The following is a 20,619-nucleotide window of genomic DNA, read 5'->3' as shown; positions in this document are numbered from 1 at the left end:
CTCGCAAATTAACACTGTCAGCTTTGAGTCTAAATGAAGAAAGCGGACATAGTAAATAACAAACAATTATCAATACAGAAAAAAGAGGTAAAGAGAACAGGAACAATAAAGAAAAGGGGTGAGAATGATACAGGCAGAGAAATGGCCCTGGCCCAGACATGACTGATAACAGTGATGTAACTCAGAGAAACATTTTAGCACGAGTCCATCGCTGTCTGACAGTGGATGCTGTGCTGCAACGCTCCTCATTGTTCACACCTCTCTCACCTCATCTCCATTTGTATTTGTCGAGCTCTTTTCAAGAAGAAACACTTCACAACATCCCTCTGCTCAGCATCACCACCCTATCTCATAATTTCTCACATTTCTTTTTCTTTTCACCATATCTGTCTAGTCTAATTCTCTTAGTCTAATTCTCTAAACTCTAACATTCCTTCTCTGTGGGTTTCAGACAGGGTTTGACGTCATGAAATCAGCATCAGTGAGAACTCCTGCCTCTAAATGAGCATAAGCGGCATATTTTCCGTCAACAGCACTGAGATTACTTTGAAACCGAGGTTAGGAGTGCATATCAAAGGCAGAATTTAAACCAACACATGATTTGAAGCTTGTACCCCTCTGTACTTTCCTCTTCTGAGCGAGAGAGAAGATATGCGCTTGTGTTGTGTAACAAAAGACCTGCCAGACAAAAAGACTGCAAGCAAACCCATATCTGTGGTGACAGGCCTTTGAACTCTGAGAGTCAACCTCAGCATATAGATACAACACACAATGCACAGAAACACGTCAACATAGAGATGTTCTCCTCGAATTCAACCCAATAGCGAGGGGAAAAGGAATAGTCAATGAGGATATGAAATGCTAAAGGAAAGTGGAGCAAAATGCTAGACATGCATGAAATGGCAGAAAGGGAATAAATAGAGGGACGATTCGGAAACAGCACTGCTGAAAGTATGTCTGAACGTGTGTCTGCGTCTGCCTGAGAGACTCTGGGAAGTCCTTCAGGCAGATGGGCAGTTAGAAACAGCGCCGCCCCTTCCTACTGTTTCCTCCCCACATGTGTTGTTTATCCACTCTCCTTGCAGAAAGACTTCTTTGCCTACATGCATATTTTATCATTCAAAAACTACATGTCCATTAAAGGTGGGGTAGGTAAGTTTGAGAAACCTGCTCGAGATCGCTAGAATTTGAAAATACACAACCGGAGAAAATCTGCCACTTCCTTATAGAGCCCCTCCTCCAACACACACGAACGCGCACATGACCAATGGGGGCACGAGATAAGTTTGTGCCCCGATGGGAGGCTGACAGGCAGGTAGGCCATCCGTAAGTACAACCAATCCGTTTAGCCGGGCCGGCTAAACGGATTGGTTGTACTTTTTACAGTATTACGGCTTCTACAGATGACATTTTTTTATGGATTTTTTGTCAAAACACTTAAGATATTCATTGCTATCGGGATGTTAAGAGCATTCCATGGAATATAACAAAAAGTGTATCTCGAGCCAGTTTCTGAAATGTACCTACCTCACCTTTAATGTGGGCAAAAATGTAACATTTCCTTTAAATTGTCATTTCACGCATAACGAGTATGCATCAGAAAACAGGCAGTGGAGCACATGAGAAAGAGCTACAGGACACCAACGAAAATACCAACTGAGTGAGTAATGTACAGTGGCATGCTGGATTAAACTACTGTATATCCTTCTGTCATCCGCGTGCCTGCTGAGCCGTTTAAACTGAAAAAGAATATTTTCAAAAGTGCTGCAAGAAGATGGGATGTGTCATCCAGGACCCTTACAAACGCTCTGCTGACAGCCTTTGATTCAAAATCCTCTGCCAGAGGTGTTTGCTTAAGCTTTCTTTAACCACTGCTTCCCCAAAGACAGAAGAAGGCAGAGCGTAAGAGAACAAGCCCACATCAGCTTCTCTTAAATAAACTGCAGATAAATGGACAAAAACGTTTAAAAAAAAGGGACGTAAATCTATATTTTGTCCCTTCCAAAAACATATTTGATGAAGCTAATTCTTCTATCAAGGCACAGATCTACATTTCAAGGCAAATGTAAGAAAAAAAGGCAAATTGTGTTTGTAAAGAGCAGAAGTATAACTTACAGGTTGTGTTAAAAAAAACATTCATATTTGCAATAATTTTAATACAATCAAACACAACCCTACTCAACAATATCTTACATGGTTTACTCCATATTTCTAGACAGAAGTGGGGGAAAAAACAATGTCTTGTTATTTAATTTACATAAATATATTTTTGAATCCGCTTCTAATAAACATAATTCACTACAAGACCAGACCCTTCCTTGAGGTATAAATGTTTGTCACAAGTTGTCATTCGTAATTTTGTATTGGTTCTTTAGATCTTATATCTCAGAACTATTGCATTTAAAGCAAGCTGCTGCATTAAAACTCAAAATAAGAGATCACAGATTGCACTTGACAGCATCTTGGCGTCTGAACATTGCTGGCGTTAGTGAAAGTGATCTTTGCTCTGCCAAGATGAAGCTGAAGTACGTTGGCCACGATTTAGAAAAGGGTGAATTGACAACGGTATTGTGTGTATGTGTGTGCGAGTTTGTGTGTGTGAGTGTTTGTGTGTGAGAGAGAACCAGTTTGTGCAGAGAGTTATTAGAATTCCTGTCACAGCTCTGCCTTTTACTGGTCAGATGAAGAGAGGGAGAGAGGGAGAACGAAGGTGGGAGAGGAAAATGGAGAGAGGAGGGAAATTGAGGGGTGGTAGATTGAAAGGGAGAGAGAAAGAGGAAGACGTGAGGTGAAGGAGTGCAGGAGGAGAATGGAGGAGGGAGAAAATTGAAGAGATGGAGGAGAGGGAGAATGTATTGATTCAGATCGCGTTCTGGTGAATCACATCACAACCTTATTTGCTGAACGAAGGATAGGACAGCAGCAGGGATGTAAGACCACCTTATTGTTGTTAATCTGATCAACACAGGAACTCTGTTTGAAACAAGTGCTTGTCTTTCATGGACTTAACCAAATGTTCTCTATTTTTTAAGTGTCTAAAAACTGTTGGTTTTTTTTCATCTTTGCAGACCTTTTTCATCCCCTGATTCAAACTGTTTGAAAAATGAATAATTAATTGATCCAACATGCAAGTACAAGTACTGTGTGGGTATCCTATGCCTGACATCCTCTGTGCCATAAGAGCACTAGAAAACAATGGAAAAACATTCATGATCCCGCTGCTTTAAAGCCTCGCTACAGCAAGTGGGGCCCGGATGTTTGCTGGAACTACTTGTACACAGCGTGTTTCCTGACGGACACACACAGCGTTGAGACCGGTCAGGTAGAGACCGGTCTCCAGTCAGCACCAATGCAGACTCGCTGTTTGAGGGCTTGATAGCCCACTCCCCCTCCACACTCGTTGGTTTGGAACAGCACTTAATGTGGCGGACCCTCCGCGCGAACGCGCAAACGGAGGGGTAGTGTGTAGGGGTAGGGTGTGGTTTGGGATTGGGCCTAAATTAAACAATCAGAGAAAATCTCTCTTTGGTTCATCAACTGTGGATTGAAAGGACATAAGTAGGCATACGTCTTTTAAAGTGGTCACAAACTTCAAAAGTTGCACTAGTGTTTTATTATTGAATGAAAATATTCTGCAACAAATACACTATGTTCTTCTGTTTGAGTAAAGTTTACTAAATGCCACAGTAATAGTATTAGTAGTTGCATTTCACCTCCACAGACAGGAGAAAAGGACTGTAATGTTTATGGAATTTGTTGAGAACTAATCCAAATCTAATGTCATCCTTAACCTTTTAAAAACGAAATAACAAAGTTTTGTTCCAGACTGATGAGGTTAGGGGCAGAATGTTATAGTAAGATATTTTCTATATGGTTTAACGACTCAAATTAGACAGGTAAAATGTTTAATCAGAGTAAGAAGAGGCGGTATCCAACTTATAAATTGTAGCTTGTGTCTAGAAAAATGTTTGGCTTATTTATCTTGCTATTTTACAGTAATGTCTGGCTCTCATTTCAATAAACTACTATAGAAGATATTTGGCTATGAAGCATAAAAAAGAATAATGGATGAAATGATTGCATTTCGCTCTAAACATCTTGCAAGATGCATCTATGCTAATGAACACTTCTGAACAACAAATCTAAAAAAGATTAATATATTTGTCAAATGCATTCTTCTTGTTTTGAAAAACTTCCTTTATATTTGTGGATCTGCAGAGAAGTGGCAGACCAGGGGGGTATACTGCGAAGCAGGATTTTCGCTTAGCCGGCTAAATTCAGGGAAAACTCCGGCTTTCCGGTCCTACGAAGCTGGTTCTCTTTTTAGCAGGCTAGATCTCCATGGTAATATATGCTAAGCAGCTAACCTGGTCGGGACCAGGTTAGGTTGCAGGCTAAGAGCTCAACTCAGTGAAAGCACCGCCTGCTGACCAATCAGAGCTCAGTGTGCGGAGTTTAAAGCGATCAAGTCATATTACAGGAGAAAGGAAATACAGAAAAACTGCAATTGCAACGGCAAAAATCACCGACTGTGTGAACGTGAACATTAATAGAATATCACCTCCCATCTTCAGAGCAATCTGACTATTATAACATTAGCGTTAAGAAAGCTTACTTAAATATCGGCCACAACATAAGTAACCGGATCAGAGTACATTAAGTACAGTCCGCATCATATATCTCCTGATCTGAGTCAGCTGAGCCGTATCTGGCCGTGCAACACTCACAGTGTCACATAGGTACTGGATGCAGAAGTATTATTTTAAGCAACACATAAGTTGACGAAACACTCGAGACAAATGTAATTGAAGTCAGATCGTGTTTTAGACGGGGCAGTGATATCATAAACCTGTTAATGTACGCATTCAAACACTTTTTCTTTTGCCAGCTGTATTCACCTTGCAGGTGCAGCTATGTGGCTTTTATCCTGGATAAAGTGTTTAAGTCATGGATGTTTAAAGTTTAACTTCTTCATTTTTGACTAGTATTAAAGTTCACTTTTCATTCAGGAAGTATGACGCTGCGCTGTCAGTACGCTTCTCCATGTTTGTGATTGGTCGAATGCTCCAAATACCACCCATTTCATGTGAACGCGCACCTAACTAGATAGGGCACGGCTGGCTTGAGCGATCCACTTGATAACCAGCGTCGTAGTACAGTTTAGCGAGAGCGCGTATGTTTTGGATTAGGCCAACCGGCTAACTCAAACATATCCAGGTTAGGTTGAACCAGCTTCGTAGCATAGGCCCCAGCTGCAGACTAACAAACACAACAAACTATTCTTGAGCTCTTTTTCATGAGTTGGGAAACACGCTGCAGCAGTGAATAAGGAACAGACAACAAACGTACACAAACAGCAGAAAATACAGAGACGAAGCACTCCTACAAATGCTGAAAGATGAGCTTGACTCAGATGAACAGAAACTAAAAATCACAAAACAACAATCAGACTCACCGTCTTCTCTGCACTCTTCTGGAGGCTTTGCTTTCTTTGCGAGCCGAGGATCCAGCCATGATGTAGTTTTGGTGTTGTGACTGGCAATAAGGAGAGAAGAGGAGCAAACAGAGGTCAGAGAGAAGGTGACAGTGAGCAGGAGAGAAAGAGTTGAGTGAACTCTAATGACCAGTATGAACAGCACGTGTGTGTGTGTGTGTGTGTGTGTGTGTGTGTGTGTGTGTGTGTGTGTGTGTGTGTGTGTGTGTGTGTGTGTGTGTGTGTGTGTGTGTGTGTGTGTGTGTGTGTGTGTGTGTGTGTGTGTGTGTGTGTGGATGCAAACCAAAGTCAGCCATGGAGTGCCACAGGGCTCAGTGCTTGGACCTATTTTGTTCACATTATATATGCTTCGGTTAGGCAATATTATAAGTAATCACTCTGTACATTTTCATTGTTATGCGGATGATACTCAACTATATTTATCTATCAAGCTTGAGGAAACCAATCATCTAAATAAAATTCAAGACTGCCTTAAGGACTTAAAAACGTGGATGACCTTAAACTTTTTGATGTTAAACACAGCCAAAACTGAAGTTATTGTACTCGGCCAAAAGAATCTAAGAAACACATTTTCTAAAGATATGAATGCCATCCATAGTTAGTCTATGGATGGCATTCATTTGGCCTCCAGTGAGACTGTAAGGAACCTTGATGTTATATTTGATAAGGATTTATCCTTTAACGCCCATATAAAATCAATTTCAAGGACCGCCTACTTCCATCTACGTAACATTGCAAAAATCAGGCATATTTGCCTCAAAACGATGCAGAGAAACTAGTCCATGCATTTGTTACTTCTAGGCTGGATTATTGTAACTCTTTATTATCAGGGTGTACCAAGTCAGTTAAGTCGCTTCAGCTAATTCAAAATGCTGCAGCACGTGTCCTAACCAGAGTTCGGACAAGGGGCCACATTACTCCTGTTCTGGCTGCCTTACCCCCTAAACGCACCAGGAGCGTCTGCGCCGTGTTACGGCCGCGCCGCGGCGGTCGTAAGGATCACGGCCACTCTAGTCAATGGGTGCTATTCCACCACACGTGCCGCGTTCCAGAAGCGGCTCGGCGCAGCGGCTCGGCGCAGCGCTTCTCTAAAATTAGGATGAATCCTATTTTTGCCGCGGCGCAGCCGTAAGGTAAGGTCGGGCAGGCAGCCCCCCCCTCGCAGGAAGTGGAAAGGTGAGCATCCGGGCCAGGCCCATCCCGCATATATACTAATTTAGCAGACCCCCCTCCTTCATCACAACACCTCCACTACGATACGCACAATGGACGACGAGGTGTTCATAATGGAAGTGGAGAAACACACCATGTTATACGATGTAACCAATGCTTTTTACAAGGACAACATCAGAAAGGACAAGGCCTGGTTTTTAGTCGCTGCAGTTTGTGGAGTGGAAGGTAACAACTACATATTAATGTTTTAAAGTTAATTAAGAACTGCGAGGCTGCACACACGACGCTCCGCTTCCGCAACGTTTTGAAACGCGCCTGGTGTGTTTGGTCGCAGGAGGAGGTCGCAGCGTGGCGCAGCCGCAACGTAACGCGGCGCAGACGCTCCTGGTGCGTTTAGGGGGTTACACTGTAGAACACAGAATATCATTTAAAATTCTTAAGACCTTCCTTTTTGATAAAGCTTATAGTTAGGGCTGATTAGACTCAGCCCCTAGTTTTGCTGATATAGGCTTAGACTGTTGGGAGACACCTTACTTCTTCCTTCTCTCTGTCTGTACCGGTGTACTCTCATGTTCCGAATAACCCAGCTTCCCCCAAATTTCTTTTTGGTGTCTATCTACGCCGGGATCCTGAGTCGTGGCTGATGCTGGTGCTGTGGTCCTGAGTCCTGGATCCTGAGTCGTGGCTGTGCCTGTTGCTGTGGTCCTGCCTGACTCTCATCATACTACTTCCCTGATGGCTCCCACAGGATTGTTGATATCCTCGTGGATTCATCTTCTTATTATAGACACATGCATTTCCAAACATTTGGACTACCTATGTTGTAAATGTATTATCTTTTCAATGTACACACAGCATCTATTGCACGTCTGTCCGTCCTGGGAGAGGGATCCCTCCTCTGATGCTCTCCCTGAGGTTTCTCCCATTTTTCCCCGTTCAACTGTGGGGTTTCTTTGTAAGTTTTTCCTTGTACGATGTGAGGGTCCAAGCCAAGGACAGAGGGTGTCATATTGTCATACTGCTATTCTGTACAAACTTTGAAGTCCACTGAGACAAATGTAACATTTGTAATATTGGGCTATATAAATAAACATTGATTCATTGATAGAGGAAAATAGAAAGATTTCTAAGGTAAACTAAATGGTCATTAATCCACTAATTAGCCTTCAGCCACTAATGAGAGGGGGAGAGGAGAGGGCAAAAGTGTGTATGGCTGAGCGTGTGTGTGTGTATGGCTGAGCGTGTGTGTGTGTGTGTGTGTGTGTGTGTGTGTGTGTGTGTGTGTTTATCCAGTATGTCTGATTGAGCATTAAGTTACATAAATTATTCAACAGTCCAGTGCTATAAAGTTTACACACCAAGCCAAGTACTTGCACTTTGTGAGGTTCATTACATTCTATTTGTTTTTAAGTGTTTTTTATTATTTACAAGCGTAATGTTTTTTTTATTATCAAACAAAACACTTAACCCCTGTGACATCTACAAACGATAAAGCAAACGTAGCTCTTTGTCTTTAAAAGATGTCAAAACGTAATAACTAGTTAGGAGCTTTTCCTCTTACTCTATGAAATAGACCTCCCCCTTCTCGGTGTAGGCCATCTCCCAGTTGTCGGGAAGAGGACCCAACTCTTCCTCATCTGGGTCTGGGATCTTGATGGGGGATTTAGAGGGAGATTTTGGGGCCTCCTCTCCTTCAGAAGGGGGCTCGACAAAGGCTGGGGCCTGGCTGGACGTTTCAACAGCAACTTCCCCAGAGGCATCTGTGCTCTTGTCCTCATGTTCACTGGACTCTGTGGAGAACACAAACACACACACACACACACACAGTTATTCACACATACACTGCTGGGTGCACACAACACACGCCATGCATGATGAGTCAGAGCCAAGCCAGTGCGGAGCTATGAACCCCCAAGAGAGAGAGAGAGATAGATTTGGTCTGAGGACAATAAGCATGAGCAGAAAACAACATAGGGATGTCAGAAATAGAGAAACAGGGAAAGACATAGACTTTAGGGGACAGAGACTGAGTCAGAAACACAAAAAAAGGCTTTTTGAATGACAAGAAAAGCTGGTGGCATCTAAGTCATCAGATGAGAAGCAACAAAATTGGAAATTGGGACTTTTATTAAAGATTACAAAAACATAATTCCCACAGAAAAAATATGTTTAAAGTGAGTCAATACTCTGTCACAGTCCTTATTAGGGTATTAGATATTTTGTCTTGTGAACATCAACATCTTCTCATTCTTAATGTTAGTCTTAATGTGGTATCAGCATTAAATTACAGACATTTCTTGCATTTTTTGCAATGGCCTAAGAGCAAGTCTAAAAAACTGATGTGCTGTGCTAATGTGAGAGTCAGTAACAATGGAAAACAAATGACAGTAAGAGAAAAAAATGAAATGCTATACAACACAGACACCAAAGACAGATGGGGGAAGGGACAGGAAGAGGAGACGGCAGAAGGGACAGGACCTGGGAGACGAAGAAAAAGCAAGAGAGGTCAGAAGGAAGAAGATGGTAGAGGAGAGGAAGAGAGAGGGGCAGTTGGGGTATTAATAGAAACAAGGACAAAGGCCAATGGCAGGAGAGCAGAGGCAGCAGGAGAGAGAGGAATGAGAGGACAGAGAAACGAGAGCTGAAGCCAAAATGAGACTCTGGACAGTGATAATAGTGGAGACATTAGGGTGCCCTTGTGCATTGTGTTGTATAAGGTTATTGAGAACCTGTGTAGTTCACACTCATGCTAACAGAGTCTGTTAATGTCCATAACGAGCGGTGAGGGAACAGTTTGTAGTCAGATTTGTAGCCATCTACATGCGCTGTGCTGCATAAACTTCAGACATGAAACTAGACGAAAGAAGTTAAGACCTATACATAAGGAACATTAAAAAGGAAAGGCTTTGACACCTGACCTGGTTCAATTTGACAAAATAACACCAGTGAGACGTTCAGGTCTTCCTCTTCCTAACTTAAATATGTTAGGAAAATGTCATCACAACACTTGGGAAACAGACCACGATGGAAGTCTGAGTTTAGTCATAAGTAAAATGCAGTATAAAAACATCTCAATGGGGAAATATATGTTTCTCTCTCCCATCCTACAGTACCTGGTGTGATGGCCACTCCGTTGCCGTTGACAACCGGGCTCTCCTCCTCCTCCTCCTCCTCCTCAGGCGGCTCTAGGCTGGCTCGCTGCTCCATGTTGCTGACGGATTGGTTCCTCTTCCTCTTGCCCTGGGCGCTGGGCCGGGCTCCGGGCAGCAGGGCCTCACTTACATTCAGAGGAGGTGCTGCAGGGGACGGCTCCGCTGGAGGTTTCGGGGTACCGTAGAAGTTATCTGAGGGCAGAGAGGCACAGCTGTTAGAAGCCACATGTCCGACTAAAGAGCGATTTTAGGTGATGTAACACACAGTCTGGCAGGCAGAGTGGAGCTCCACCGCTCCTGGGCAACTCTGACTTTGAACAGATGATTGCCTTTCAAAATGTAGGACTTATCTGTCTCAACAGACTGCAGCAGAGATACCTTCACTCTGTTTCTGCCTGGGAATTAATAACTCCTAATAAACCTGATCTCTAACTATGTGCAACTGGACGGTGGATTGTGTTTTAGGAATAAATTAGGAGCGAAAGAAAAAATCTTCCTGCTTGAAACCATGAACGGACCCAAACAGGATCAAGAATGCCAATGTTATTACTTAGAAAAAGAGCTTCCTATGTCCATACTAAAACTTACTGAGGTTCTCAATCTGACCCCATAAAGGTAGACACTAGACAAACAAAATAAATGGATATAATAAGTAGTTTTCTTATAAAGAAAGACAAAAAGAGCAAATAAACAAAACCTTAAGAGGGAGAACAAAAGTTAAATCCTCACATTGAAGTTGTCATAGGGATTACACTTTCTTCTTTTCACTTCTTAAAGTTTTCTGTTTATATGGTTTTATTTATAGTCCAATACATATGGTCGTCTCGCCCGTCAATAATATCATAATACATTATTTATAGAGAATACAAAGTGCATACATGTGACATCCACAGTGACTCTTCACCCTCATCTCTCCTTCATACATTTCCATCAGACTTCACAATCCACACTCTCTGCCTCAGTTAAGACTTTCAGTTTTGCAATGTGTGTTTGATTGGTCAGTGTAAATGTATGTTTAGAGTGGCCCATTTTATCATGTGAACTTCACATACTGCAGACACTCATGTAGTCTGTGTTTTTAAACATTGCAGTTTTGTATAACCCTGATTTAAAATCTCAGCACATCAGAAAGTTAGCAAAGGTAAGTGTCTAACGTTTAAGTCATGCAGGTTCTTATAGATCCGGTCAAGGTAGGGCTTTGGTTTTGTTTTGATGGACCGATCCACATTGAGAAACAGAGAGAGAGTCTCACTTGACATAGTACTTTGTGGGTTGATAAAACATTTGCACTGCTGCTATGTTAAATTAGCTGACTCAGTAGTTCGCTGGCTCTTGGAGGCCAAACCAGCTGTCCGTTCTTCTTAATTAGGCTGACTCTCCTCAACTACAACTGTTGCAGGAATGAGGCAGTGCGTGTGTGCAGGAAGAAAAACTATTACTCTGTTAGCGCCAAGTACAACATTATTAGTTAAGAGTTGGGGTTTCAATAAAACCCAACTGCATCCTTAACAGTCGGCAGTGTCCTTAATGGGTTCGGTGGGGGGGTTTGCTTCTCCTAAGTAAAAAATAACTTGGTGCGGAATCTTAAAGCAGAAAATACATAACTCCAAATATAAATACAGCATCCTAAATATGTCTCAAGAGTAGGCGATGTCCTTTTGGTAGATAAATTAATCTTTTGGTAGCCGAAAAAACCCTGTCTCGAGCTCTGTTCCTAAATATCTATAGGCCACCCAAATACTGTGCAAGCTTTTTTGATGACCTTACTGAACTGCTGTCTATAGTGTGTATTGACTTTGACCGTCTAGTCATTGTTGGTGATTTTAACATCCATGTTGACAACCCCCAGGACAGAGGGGCTAAAGAACTGTTTTGTGTTCTTGATAGCTATGGACTGACTCAGCATGTGACGGAGCCCACGCACAATAAGGGGCACACTCTGGACTTAATTATCTCAAAGGGTCTGAATATCTCTAAGGTTGTGGTGACTGATGTTGCACTGTCTGACCATTCCTGTGTTTTCTTTGAGAGCTCTATTTCTGTTCACACAAGTGTTCAAAAAGAGGTAACCACAAAGCGATGTTTAACTGAAAATACTAGGGAAATGTTTACTCAGAATTTTTCTTCCACACTTGCCCCTGCTAACACCTCAGTAAATGAGCTAGTAGATCATTTTAATTCAAAAATTAAAAATGTTATAGATGCCATTGCTCCAATTAAGGTAAAGGAAGTGACTGGGAAGAAAATATCTCCATGGAGAAAGGCCATGACCGTTAAAACAGAAAAAAGAGAATGTCGAAAAGCTGAACGCAGGTGGCGAAAAACAAATTTCCAGGTTCACTTTGAAATTTATAAAGAGAGACTTGGCCTTTATAATTTGGAATTGAAAAACGCACGACAATCATTCTTCTCTGACATCATTACCAAAAACAAAAACAACGCACGTGCCTTGTTTGCTACCGTCGACAGACTAACTAACCCCCCAGTGTCAGTAGCCTCTGAATTTCTATCCACCAGGGCGTGCAATGATTTTGCCTCCTTTTTCACTGACAAAATTCAGAAAATCAGACAAGCAGTCAGTGCCTCTGCATCAGGAACAGCTAATGTGTTGTCTCTGTGTCCACTTAACATCAATTCAGAGATCATGACACAATTCCATCAGATTAATGATAAAAACCTGGAGGACATTATACAACTTCTGAAATCCTCCTCCTGCTGCCTTGATATTATTCCAACAGGATTTTTCAAAGATGTTTTGCCTTGCATGGCCTCAGAACTACTTCATATAGTAAACAAATCTCTTCACTCAGGTATTTTTCCACAGGCCCTGAAAACTGCAGTCATTAAACCGCTCTTAAAAAAGAATAATCTAGATGCTTCAGTAATGAACAATTACAGGCCCATATCAAACCTGCCATTTCTAGGTAAGATCATTGAAAAAGTTGTTTTTCAACAGTTGAGTAATTTCTTGCATTTAAATGGTTGTTTCGATGTGTTCCAGTCAGGCTTTCGTCCAAACCACAGCACTGAGACTGCTCTTGTAAAGGTCTTTAACGACATCCACTTAAACACAGACAGTGGCAGAACTTCAGTGTTAGTATTATTAGATCTCAGTGCTGCGTTTGACACTGTTGACCACAGCATATTACTGGACCGACTGGAAAACTGGATGGGACTTTCGGAAACAGTTCTAAATTGGTTTAAATCCTACTTAAAGGACAGAAACAACTTTGTTTCTATCGTTAAATACACATCTGAGTTGACAAATATGACATGTGGGGTTCCTCAAGGCTCCATCTTGGGGCCTCTTCTCTTTAACATCTACATGCTACCACTGGCTCAGATAATGAAGAACAACAAAATAAGTTACCATAGCTATGCAGATGACACACACATTTACGTAACAATTTCACCAGGAGACTATGCTCCAATTCAAACACTGAGTAAGTGCATTGAACAAATCAATGACTGGATGTGTCAGAACTTTCTCCAATTAAACAAAGATAAAACTGAGGTAATGTTTTTTGGAGCCAAGGCAGAACGTTTAAAAGTTAGCGCTGAGCTTCAGTGTGCAATGTTCAAACCAACAGATAAAGCCAGAAATCTAGGTGTAGTCATGGACTCTGACCTGAGTTTCAACAGTCACATTAAAACAGTTACTAAATCAGCCTACTATCACCTAAAGAACATATCTAGGATTAAAAGACTAATGTCACAGCAGGATTTGGAAAAACTTGTCCATGCCTTTATCTTCAGTAGACTGGACTACTGTAATGGTGTCTTTGCAGGTCTCACTAAAAAATCTATTAGAAAGCTGCAGCTGATTCAGAACGCCGCTGCTCGAGTCCTCACTAACACTAAGAAAGTGGATCACATCACTCCTGTTCTGAAGTCTTTACACTGGCTTCCTGTGTGTCAAAGAATAGATTTCAAAATATTGCTGCTGGTTTATAAAGCACTGAATGGTTTAGGCCCAAAATACATTACTGACCTCCTGCTAAACTATGAACCATCCAGATCTCTCAGGTCTTCAGGGACTGGTCAGCTTTCTGTCCCCAGAGTCAGAACTAAACATGGTAAAGCAGCGTTCAGTTATTATGCTCCAAATATCTGGAACAAACTCCCAGAAACCTGCAGGTCCGCTGCAACTCTGACTACTTTTAAATCCAGGCTGAAGACTTTTATTTTTGTCGCTGCTTTTATTTGAACTATTCATATCTTAAACTGCACTGTAACTTTTATCCATGTACTTTTTCTTGTAATGTTTAATTGAACTATTTATATTTTAGACTGCACTGTAACTTTTATCCATGTATTTTTTTCTTAATGTTTATTTGATTAGCTTTTCTTTTTTAATGCTTGCTCTTTTTTTTTTGTTTTGTTGTGTAAAGCACTTTGAATTGCCTTGCGTTGAAAAGTGCTCTATAAATAAACTTGCCTTGCCTTGCCTTGCCTTGTCAATGTGCTTTCTCTGCTTAATGATGCACACAGACCTGTTTGGGAATATAACAATAGTTGTGCAGTCAAGCTACAACAAAAATGTCTTATGAAAATAAATGTCTCTACTAACTGTGTGGATTAGAGTAGCAGGTAGAAACAGGATCAATTTCATGATAAAATTGTTACCAAAACTGTACAAAACCACCTGATTTGTATGAAAACAACCACAGCTGCATCATTCTACTCATGTAAGAGCACAGCTCTGTTTGGAGGCGCAAGCACAAATATAGCAAAACATAAAAATAGCATTGTGCGTCTGTCATATCACACCCACTGTAGTGGTCCTGCTGGTACAACAAGTACAGTACAATTAGATAAAACATGAAGGTCCCAAGGGAATCTTACTGGAGATGCAAAGATCCTCCATACATCAAAAGTATATTTCTCTCTTTTTGATTGAAGCGTCTGTAACATCGGAACTGTGCTATGAAATTATATTGTTTTAATGGACCAATTTCTTTACTTGGGCCATTTGTGTTTAAACCACAATACAGTTTTACTTTTATTTGAAATGTAATACCCTCATTGTCAGGAAAATATATTTTGTGATGAAATGTTGAGAGAGAGTGAGAGGAAGATATTTGTATAATCCCTCAAAGTGGAAAAGAGTGGAGGTTTCACAAAGATGAAAAACAGAGAGAGAACAGGGGCAATGGGAGGAGAACAACAGCTGAGCAAAGAAGAGGGAAGCAGGCAGCAATAAAATACAAAAGGAAGATCAGCAGAAAAGAGTCTGTAGACATCACTTTACTTTCATCCCAGCAGGAGGCAGAAAGATATTAGGAAGCCACTTTCTCAATAAGTACACTTGCGCTGCTGGCCACCAAACAGTCTTATCGCGTCATAACAAAATATTATGTGCACACACGGGCACATGTAAACAAAGACACAAGTATCACACTGCACAGGCAGCAAGCTCCCACCTGTGAAAGCTTAAGGACAACCTGAAGAGATGCTTTGCAGAAAATAAAGCAAACTGAGATAAGTTCCTCCTTATGCCCCACGCAGGTTTTAAAAACGCTGAATGCTTCTGGATTTGCCTGAAGGCATCTCGGATTTTTGCACAGTTCAATATCCACCTTCAGCTGTGACTCATCTCACATCATTACATACGTAAGCTCTTATGTGGACCAAGCCCTGCGTGTACTCGCACACACACAAACAACTTGCATACACGTACACACACGTACACAGTTACCTTAAAGAGATTACCTGAGGTTACATTTGATTTTGGCCTCCTTCACTGCTGTCGAAATATCTCTTGCTGCCTTACCTCCTGATTCTCTCATTCCTTCGTCTCCTCGATCTCTCACATTTTAATGTGCGTTACAAAATGAGTCGCAGCACCTCCAGTGCAGCCACCCGAGAAAGAGAAAGAGACAACTTTCCCCAGTGGGCATAAGTAAACTCTGTGTTGAGGGAAACATTCCCTGTTAACACACACTTAGTGAAGAAACACGTAAAAACTGGAACCTGTTCTCTCATACTCACAATCACACACGCATACATATTTGTGTGAGTGGCTTCTGCCACACACACTAACGGCCCCTACACACGGCGGCGTGCGTTGTCGCTCCAACGCTGCTGCCCATTCACTTTGAATGGGGTGACGTCACGCTTCGCCGAACTGCATTGTGGGAGCAAAGCGTAGCTTCTCTCGCGGTGCTCGCTGCAAAAGTAGAGCAATGTTCTACTTTTGACGCCTCGACGGAGGCGTCAGCCAATCGAATCATATGCCAGTACAAGCTCTAGGGCAATCAAACCGTGTGCTTGTGTGTCTGGGGCGGAAGATTCATGTGATTGGTTGTTGGTCGAGTTTCAGCACCCCCCGCCGGCAAGCGACAACGCACGCCGCCCCTACACACGGCGGCGTGCGTTGACGTCACGCTTCGCCGAACTGCATTGTGGGAGCAAAGCGTAGCTTTTGAACAACTTCAACTTTTGAAGCTTCGCTCGCTTCAAAAGTAGAGCAATGTTCTACTTTTGAAGCTTCTACGGAAGCGTCAGCCAATCGAATCATATGCCAGTACAAGCTCTAGCCAATCAAACCGCTGCTTGTGTGTCCGGGGCGGGAGATTCAGGTGATTGGTTATTGGTCTAGCTTCAGACATGCCCGCCGGCAAGCGTCAACGCACGCCGCTGTGTGTAGGAGCCGTAACAAAAAAAATGGCTGCTGGGCAAATGAACCAGATAATCCCCCATCTGTAAATGCATCCCTGACCTGACAGTGTACAGCAAGGCAGATGCACAGACATGACATGACTTGGAAATGGCATTCATCCAGTTCACACAAACACACACACTAAAGCAGCCAACCAGCCATTCAAAAGCCAGGCATAAGAATCATTTTGTTTGCCTTAACTGTGTACGAACATCACCTGACACACTCGATCCATCAGGTAAATATATCTAAATATGTAAATCAAGATGGCAGATTGAATTCAGAAACAGTCAAATAGCTCTAGTGAAACATACAGTCTCATTTCTGCTCCCCAAGCACCCGTCTCTTGCAAATGCAAAATGTTTCCTGCACAGCGGACACTCACCTTCATAGGTTCCACTCTCTAGCAGGGCTCCACTTTGCTCCAGTTCCATAAACCGCTCCACACTCACAAAGTTGTAGTCCACCCCCAGCACCTCCCCCTCCTTAGGCTGCCTGGTGGTACCTGCATAGAGAGAGAGAGGAAGAGAGAGAGGTCATCAGAGCCAAATAGGGCACTTGAGAAGAAAAGGCAGGAAGGCAGAGAAATAGCCCAGAAAAGGTCTGTACAGAAAAAGACGACAGATTTGAGGGCTACAAAGTGTATCGGAGGAAGTGGGAGGGGAAAGGAAATGGAACAGAAGAGAATGAGCGAGGAGTCATCACTTGTGATCGCCAAATCCATTCACACAATTGTGTGTGAGTGACAGTGAGAGACAGAAGGAGACAGCTAGAGGAGATTGGAGAACATGTTCAAATGAGAAACAGCCACCATTCAGTCTCTACAAGTCAATCCAGTGTTTTAGCAATGAGTCCATCAATATGGCACTTTTACCAACCATAACTCAAGCCTAATACAACACACAATACTGTGCGGCCCTGATTATTGTTTAAGCAGCAGGAATCCAGAGGCCCAACATCCCCATGCTGCAATTAGAGCCTTCCTACATCAACGCTCTCCATCAGTGCTGCACCCGGCGAGGCTTGGCTGTGTGATGGCAGCCATGGGAGTTTCGAGTTTAATGAGGTGCCGTGTTTGTGTTTCTGCCAACTGGACTTTCAGCTTAGGCTCAGTCAAGTCCGATGGTGTTGATTCTACTCTCCATTGATCCTGCCTAAAAAACAGTGATTGACCAGGCCTAGAGAGGGAGTCGGCTCTCAGAGATCGGACGGTAAAAGCTAAGTCGGATTGATCTGGCCGTGACTTCAACCACATCGCACAGTCAGTCCGTAGCACAATATCAGATCTGGCCGTAGTGCAAGATTTATGCTGAAACTACAACATCATTAAAGTGTAAGTTGTAGGATATTAAACAGCAGGTGGTAGATTTGTCGTTGACACAGTGAGGGGATAGTGATCTTGTGGAGTGCAGGATCCTGTGTGAGTGTGATATCTTGATCATTAGATCTCTATCGATCGTCTGTCACCACCGCTCCTATAGTGCAACCACTGAGCATTTCTGCTGTATTTACGTCACCACTGGGAGCAGAGATGACAGTTCACCACCTAATCAGTAAGAAAGAAGTGATACCAGACCATCAGACCTCTTTAGTTCAGCAGGCTGTCCAATGTACTGTGTATATTGATGTGTTTATTTGGAACCACCTTTTGTCAGTTTGTTTACACAACTGTGTGCTTATCTCTGTGGCTCTAAATTGTGGTAAAGTACCCACTGTGCCAACAGTAATCCTATTTCCAAGCTGATCACAGCTCAGTAGGACACTGTAAATCCACAACACCACAGGTATGACTGAGTGTGTTTGTGTATAAATGTGTGTGTGTGTGTGTGTGTGTGTGTGTGTGTGTGTGTGTGTGTGTGTGTGTGTGTGTGTGTGTGTGTGTGTGTGTGTGTGTGTGTGTGTGTGTGTGTGTGTGTGTGTGTGTGTGTGTGTGTTCATCCCATAGACTGTATATATAAAGGTTCATCCACATTGTTTGCTGTACTCCAACCCTGATCAGCAGCTAGTATCAGTAGGCCTCCTGCTGGACTATATACCGCACAACATGACCAGTGTTGATTCAATTGCTTTACACCGTGAGACAGGTGTCACTAAGAGATGTGACTGTGTTATCCGCCTGTTCTGTGACATCTCTCAACTACTGATGTTGTTCTTGTATATTATGGAGGAAAAGGTATTAATGCTACAGATGGGCTTCTGACCTGTGTAGTACTAGTAGTAGCAGCAGCAGCTACAGTAATAATAATAGTAGTAGTAGTAGTAGTAGTAGTAGTAGTAGTTTATATGTATTATGTTATTTGTGGATGCATATGAAACACATTTTATTCATGGCTATGTATCTCGCAGTGTTGTCCACTCAGCAGAATGTATTGTGCTGCCTTAAACTACCAAAGTTACTAAACATTTTCAAATTATAGACATTTTTACAATTGTTTTACTTTGAATAAAATACCACCAATGGGAAGTATTCATTTAACTGCATAATTAAATTAGGCTTAAGGCTTCATTCACACAAAATCATGCATTGCTGAGTGGAAGTGTCACCCATTTAATACCAAGCGTTATATAAATGTGCAGCCTAATAAATACCTTCCCCACCCCCTGAGTTGTCTCAATACTTCTGTCTATACAAACATTTCACATTATGACCGCCGGCGTTATTTAATTTAATTGCATTTGTTTATCAGGTGTTTCTAAAATGTGGTCCACCCCCCACAGAGTTCCACAATACTCAAAGTGTTTACCCTCGTACATCTACTTCAAAAGAAATACAGATGGAAAGAAGCTTTAAAGGCCACCAGATGAAGTCCCCTCCATGAACTATACGGCATTAAAAATGAGTCTTGACGAGGAGCATCCATCGCATGTGTAGTTCTCTGAATACTGCAGCAGCTCAGCCAGCCAGGCGGGCTGGTCACCTTCCACTTGGTACAGCTATTGATCTGTAAGATCGGGTGAAATTATTCTGCTGCCCACACCAGAGTAGGCAGAGCCTGCCGGAATACTGATTGACCTGCCAATGGCCCTCTCCCACAGCTTCCTTCAGCAGACACACCAACAGAGAGAGACAGAGGCAGAGACAGAGGAAGAGTGAGAGAGAGCTTCTTGTTGGCTCTTAGCTGGGAATATTGATCGACTATCTGTCCCTGAGATAGGCCGACTTTTCCTCTTTCCTTCCTTTTCACACATTTCCAAAGCCAAAGCGGCTTAGCACATTACCTGTTTTTTCTCTCGTGCATTCTGCTCTTATTTCTCCTCTTCGCCTTAGCAACACCCACCTAAAACTGTAAAGGAGACCTTTTTGAAAAAACACTGTCGCAAGAAAAATCCATACTCTGTTCCTTTTAATAATAATAAATAATAATATATTTAATTTATATAGCGCTTCTCATCTGCCAAGACAAATCTCGAAGTGCTTTGCCACAATTGCTACCTTTCCGTCTATATATATCTATCTTTACCAACTGCCTTTTTCTTATCCTCTAAAACCCCCAGGTAGAGGCCAAAAATCATCCAAATACAATCCATAATTGACGAGGCCTTGTAGATGTGTTCTGAAATGTCTTCAGCTCAGTTCAGTGGATTTTATTTTTATATTTTTCTACATAGCTACACAAATTCTTTAGCAGAGCTTTAATAAATGAGCTGAACAAAGCAGGGCAAGCTGCACAGGTAAAAAAAAATGGCAGCAGACTGTGCTGAGAGGAGGCAGGGCTCCCCGGAGCCAAAAGCACTGCTGCTGTTGACTATTGATTGGATGTCGTGCCCTCGCTAATAAAGGATAAAGTTGGCTGAGAGCCAAAATTGGTCTTTGCATTGCAATCAGCCAGTGTGGCCAAACCTCTCAGAGGTGACGCTGCTAGTAGGGGTATGAGCGCCATAGAGATTTATGGCTTAAATTACTTAAATCCATAACAGCAGGGAAAAGCTTCGGAGCTGCCACTTTAGGGGGTGAAGACATTTTCTGCCTTAAACCATGACGACCTAGCGCTACAGAATGTTTTCACATTCATGGGACTGTGTTAGAGAGAGAGCAAAAAGATTACGTGAAAACATAACAAGGAATTTCCATTTAGAGGAAAAGCTAAAATAGCTGCTTTACTGAAATAACTCAGCTGGGTGTCAAACGATAAGAGGAC

The 20,619-nt window shown here is 42.3% G+C and overlaps 1 protein-coding gene across 6 annotated transcripts in view; it reads right to left on the bottom strand.

Annotated features, from left to right (window-relative positions):
* magi2b (membrane associated guanylate kinase, WW and PDZ domain containing 2b) overlaps positions 1-20,619 on the bottom strand; it is a 105,263-nt gene that overhangs the window by 30,753 nt on the left and 53,891 nt on the right. For all 6 annotated transcript variants that reach the window (XM_034085155.1, XM_071203486.1, XM_034085156.1 and 3 more), the window contains exons 3-6: positions 16,866-16,985; positions 9,781-10,011; positions 8,229-8,457; positions 5,456-5,535 (exon numbers count right to left, since the gene is read on the bottom strand). In XM_034085155.1, coding sequence (XP_033941046.1) covers positions 5,456-5,535; positions 8,229-8,457; positions 9,781-10,011; positions 16,866-16,985 — 660 coding nt within the window. The remainder of the gene's footprint in view (positions 1-5,455; positions 5,536-8,228; positions 8,458-9,780; positions 10,012-16,865; positions 16,986-20,619) is intronic.

This window comes from Pseudochaenichthys georgianus, chromosome 6, assembly GCF_902827115.2.
Source record: "Pseudochaenichthys georgianus chromosome 6, fPseGeo1.2, whole genome shotgun sequence".
In the NCBI taxonomy this organism is placed as follows: Eukaryota; Metazoa; Chordata; class Actinopteri; order Perciformes; family Channichthyidae; genus Pseudochaenichthys; species Pseudochaenichthys georgianus.
The sequence above is the reverse complement of the archived record's forward strand: the minus strand, read 5'-3'. Positions and strand labels throughout refer to the sequence as shown.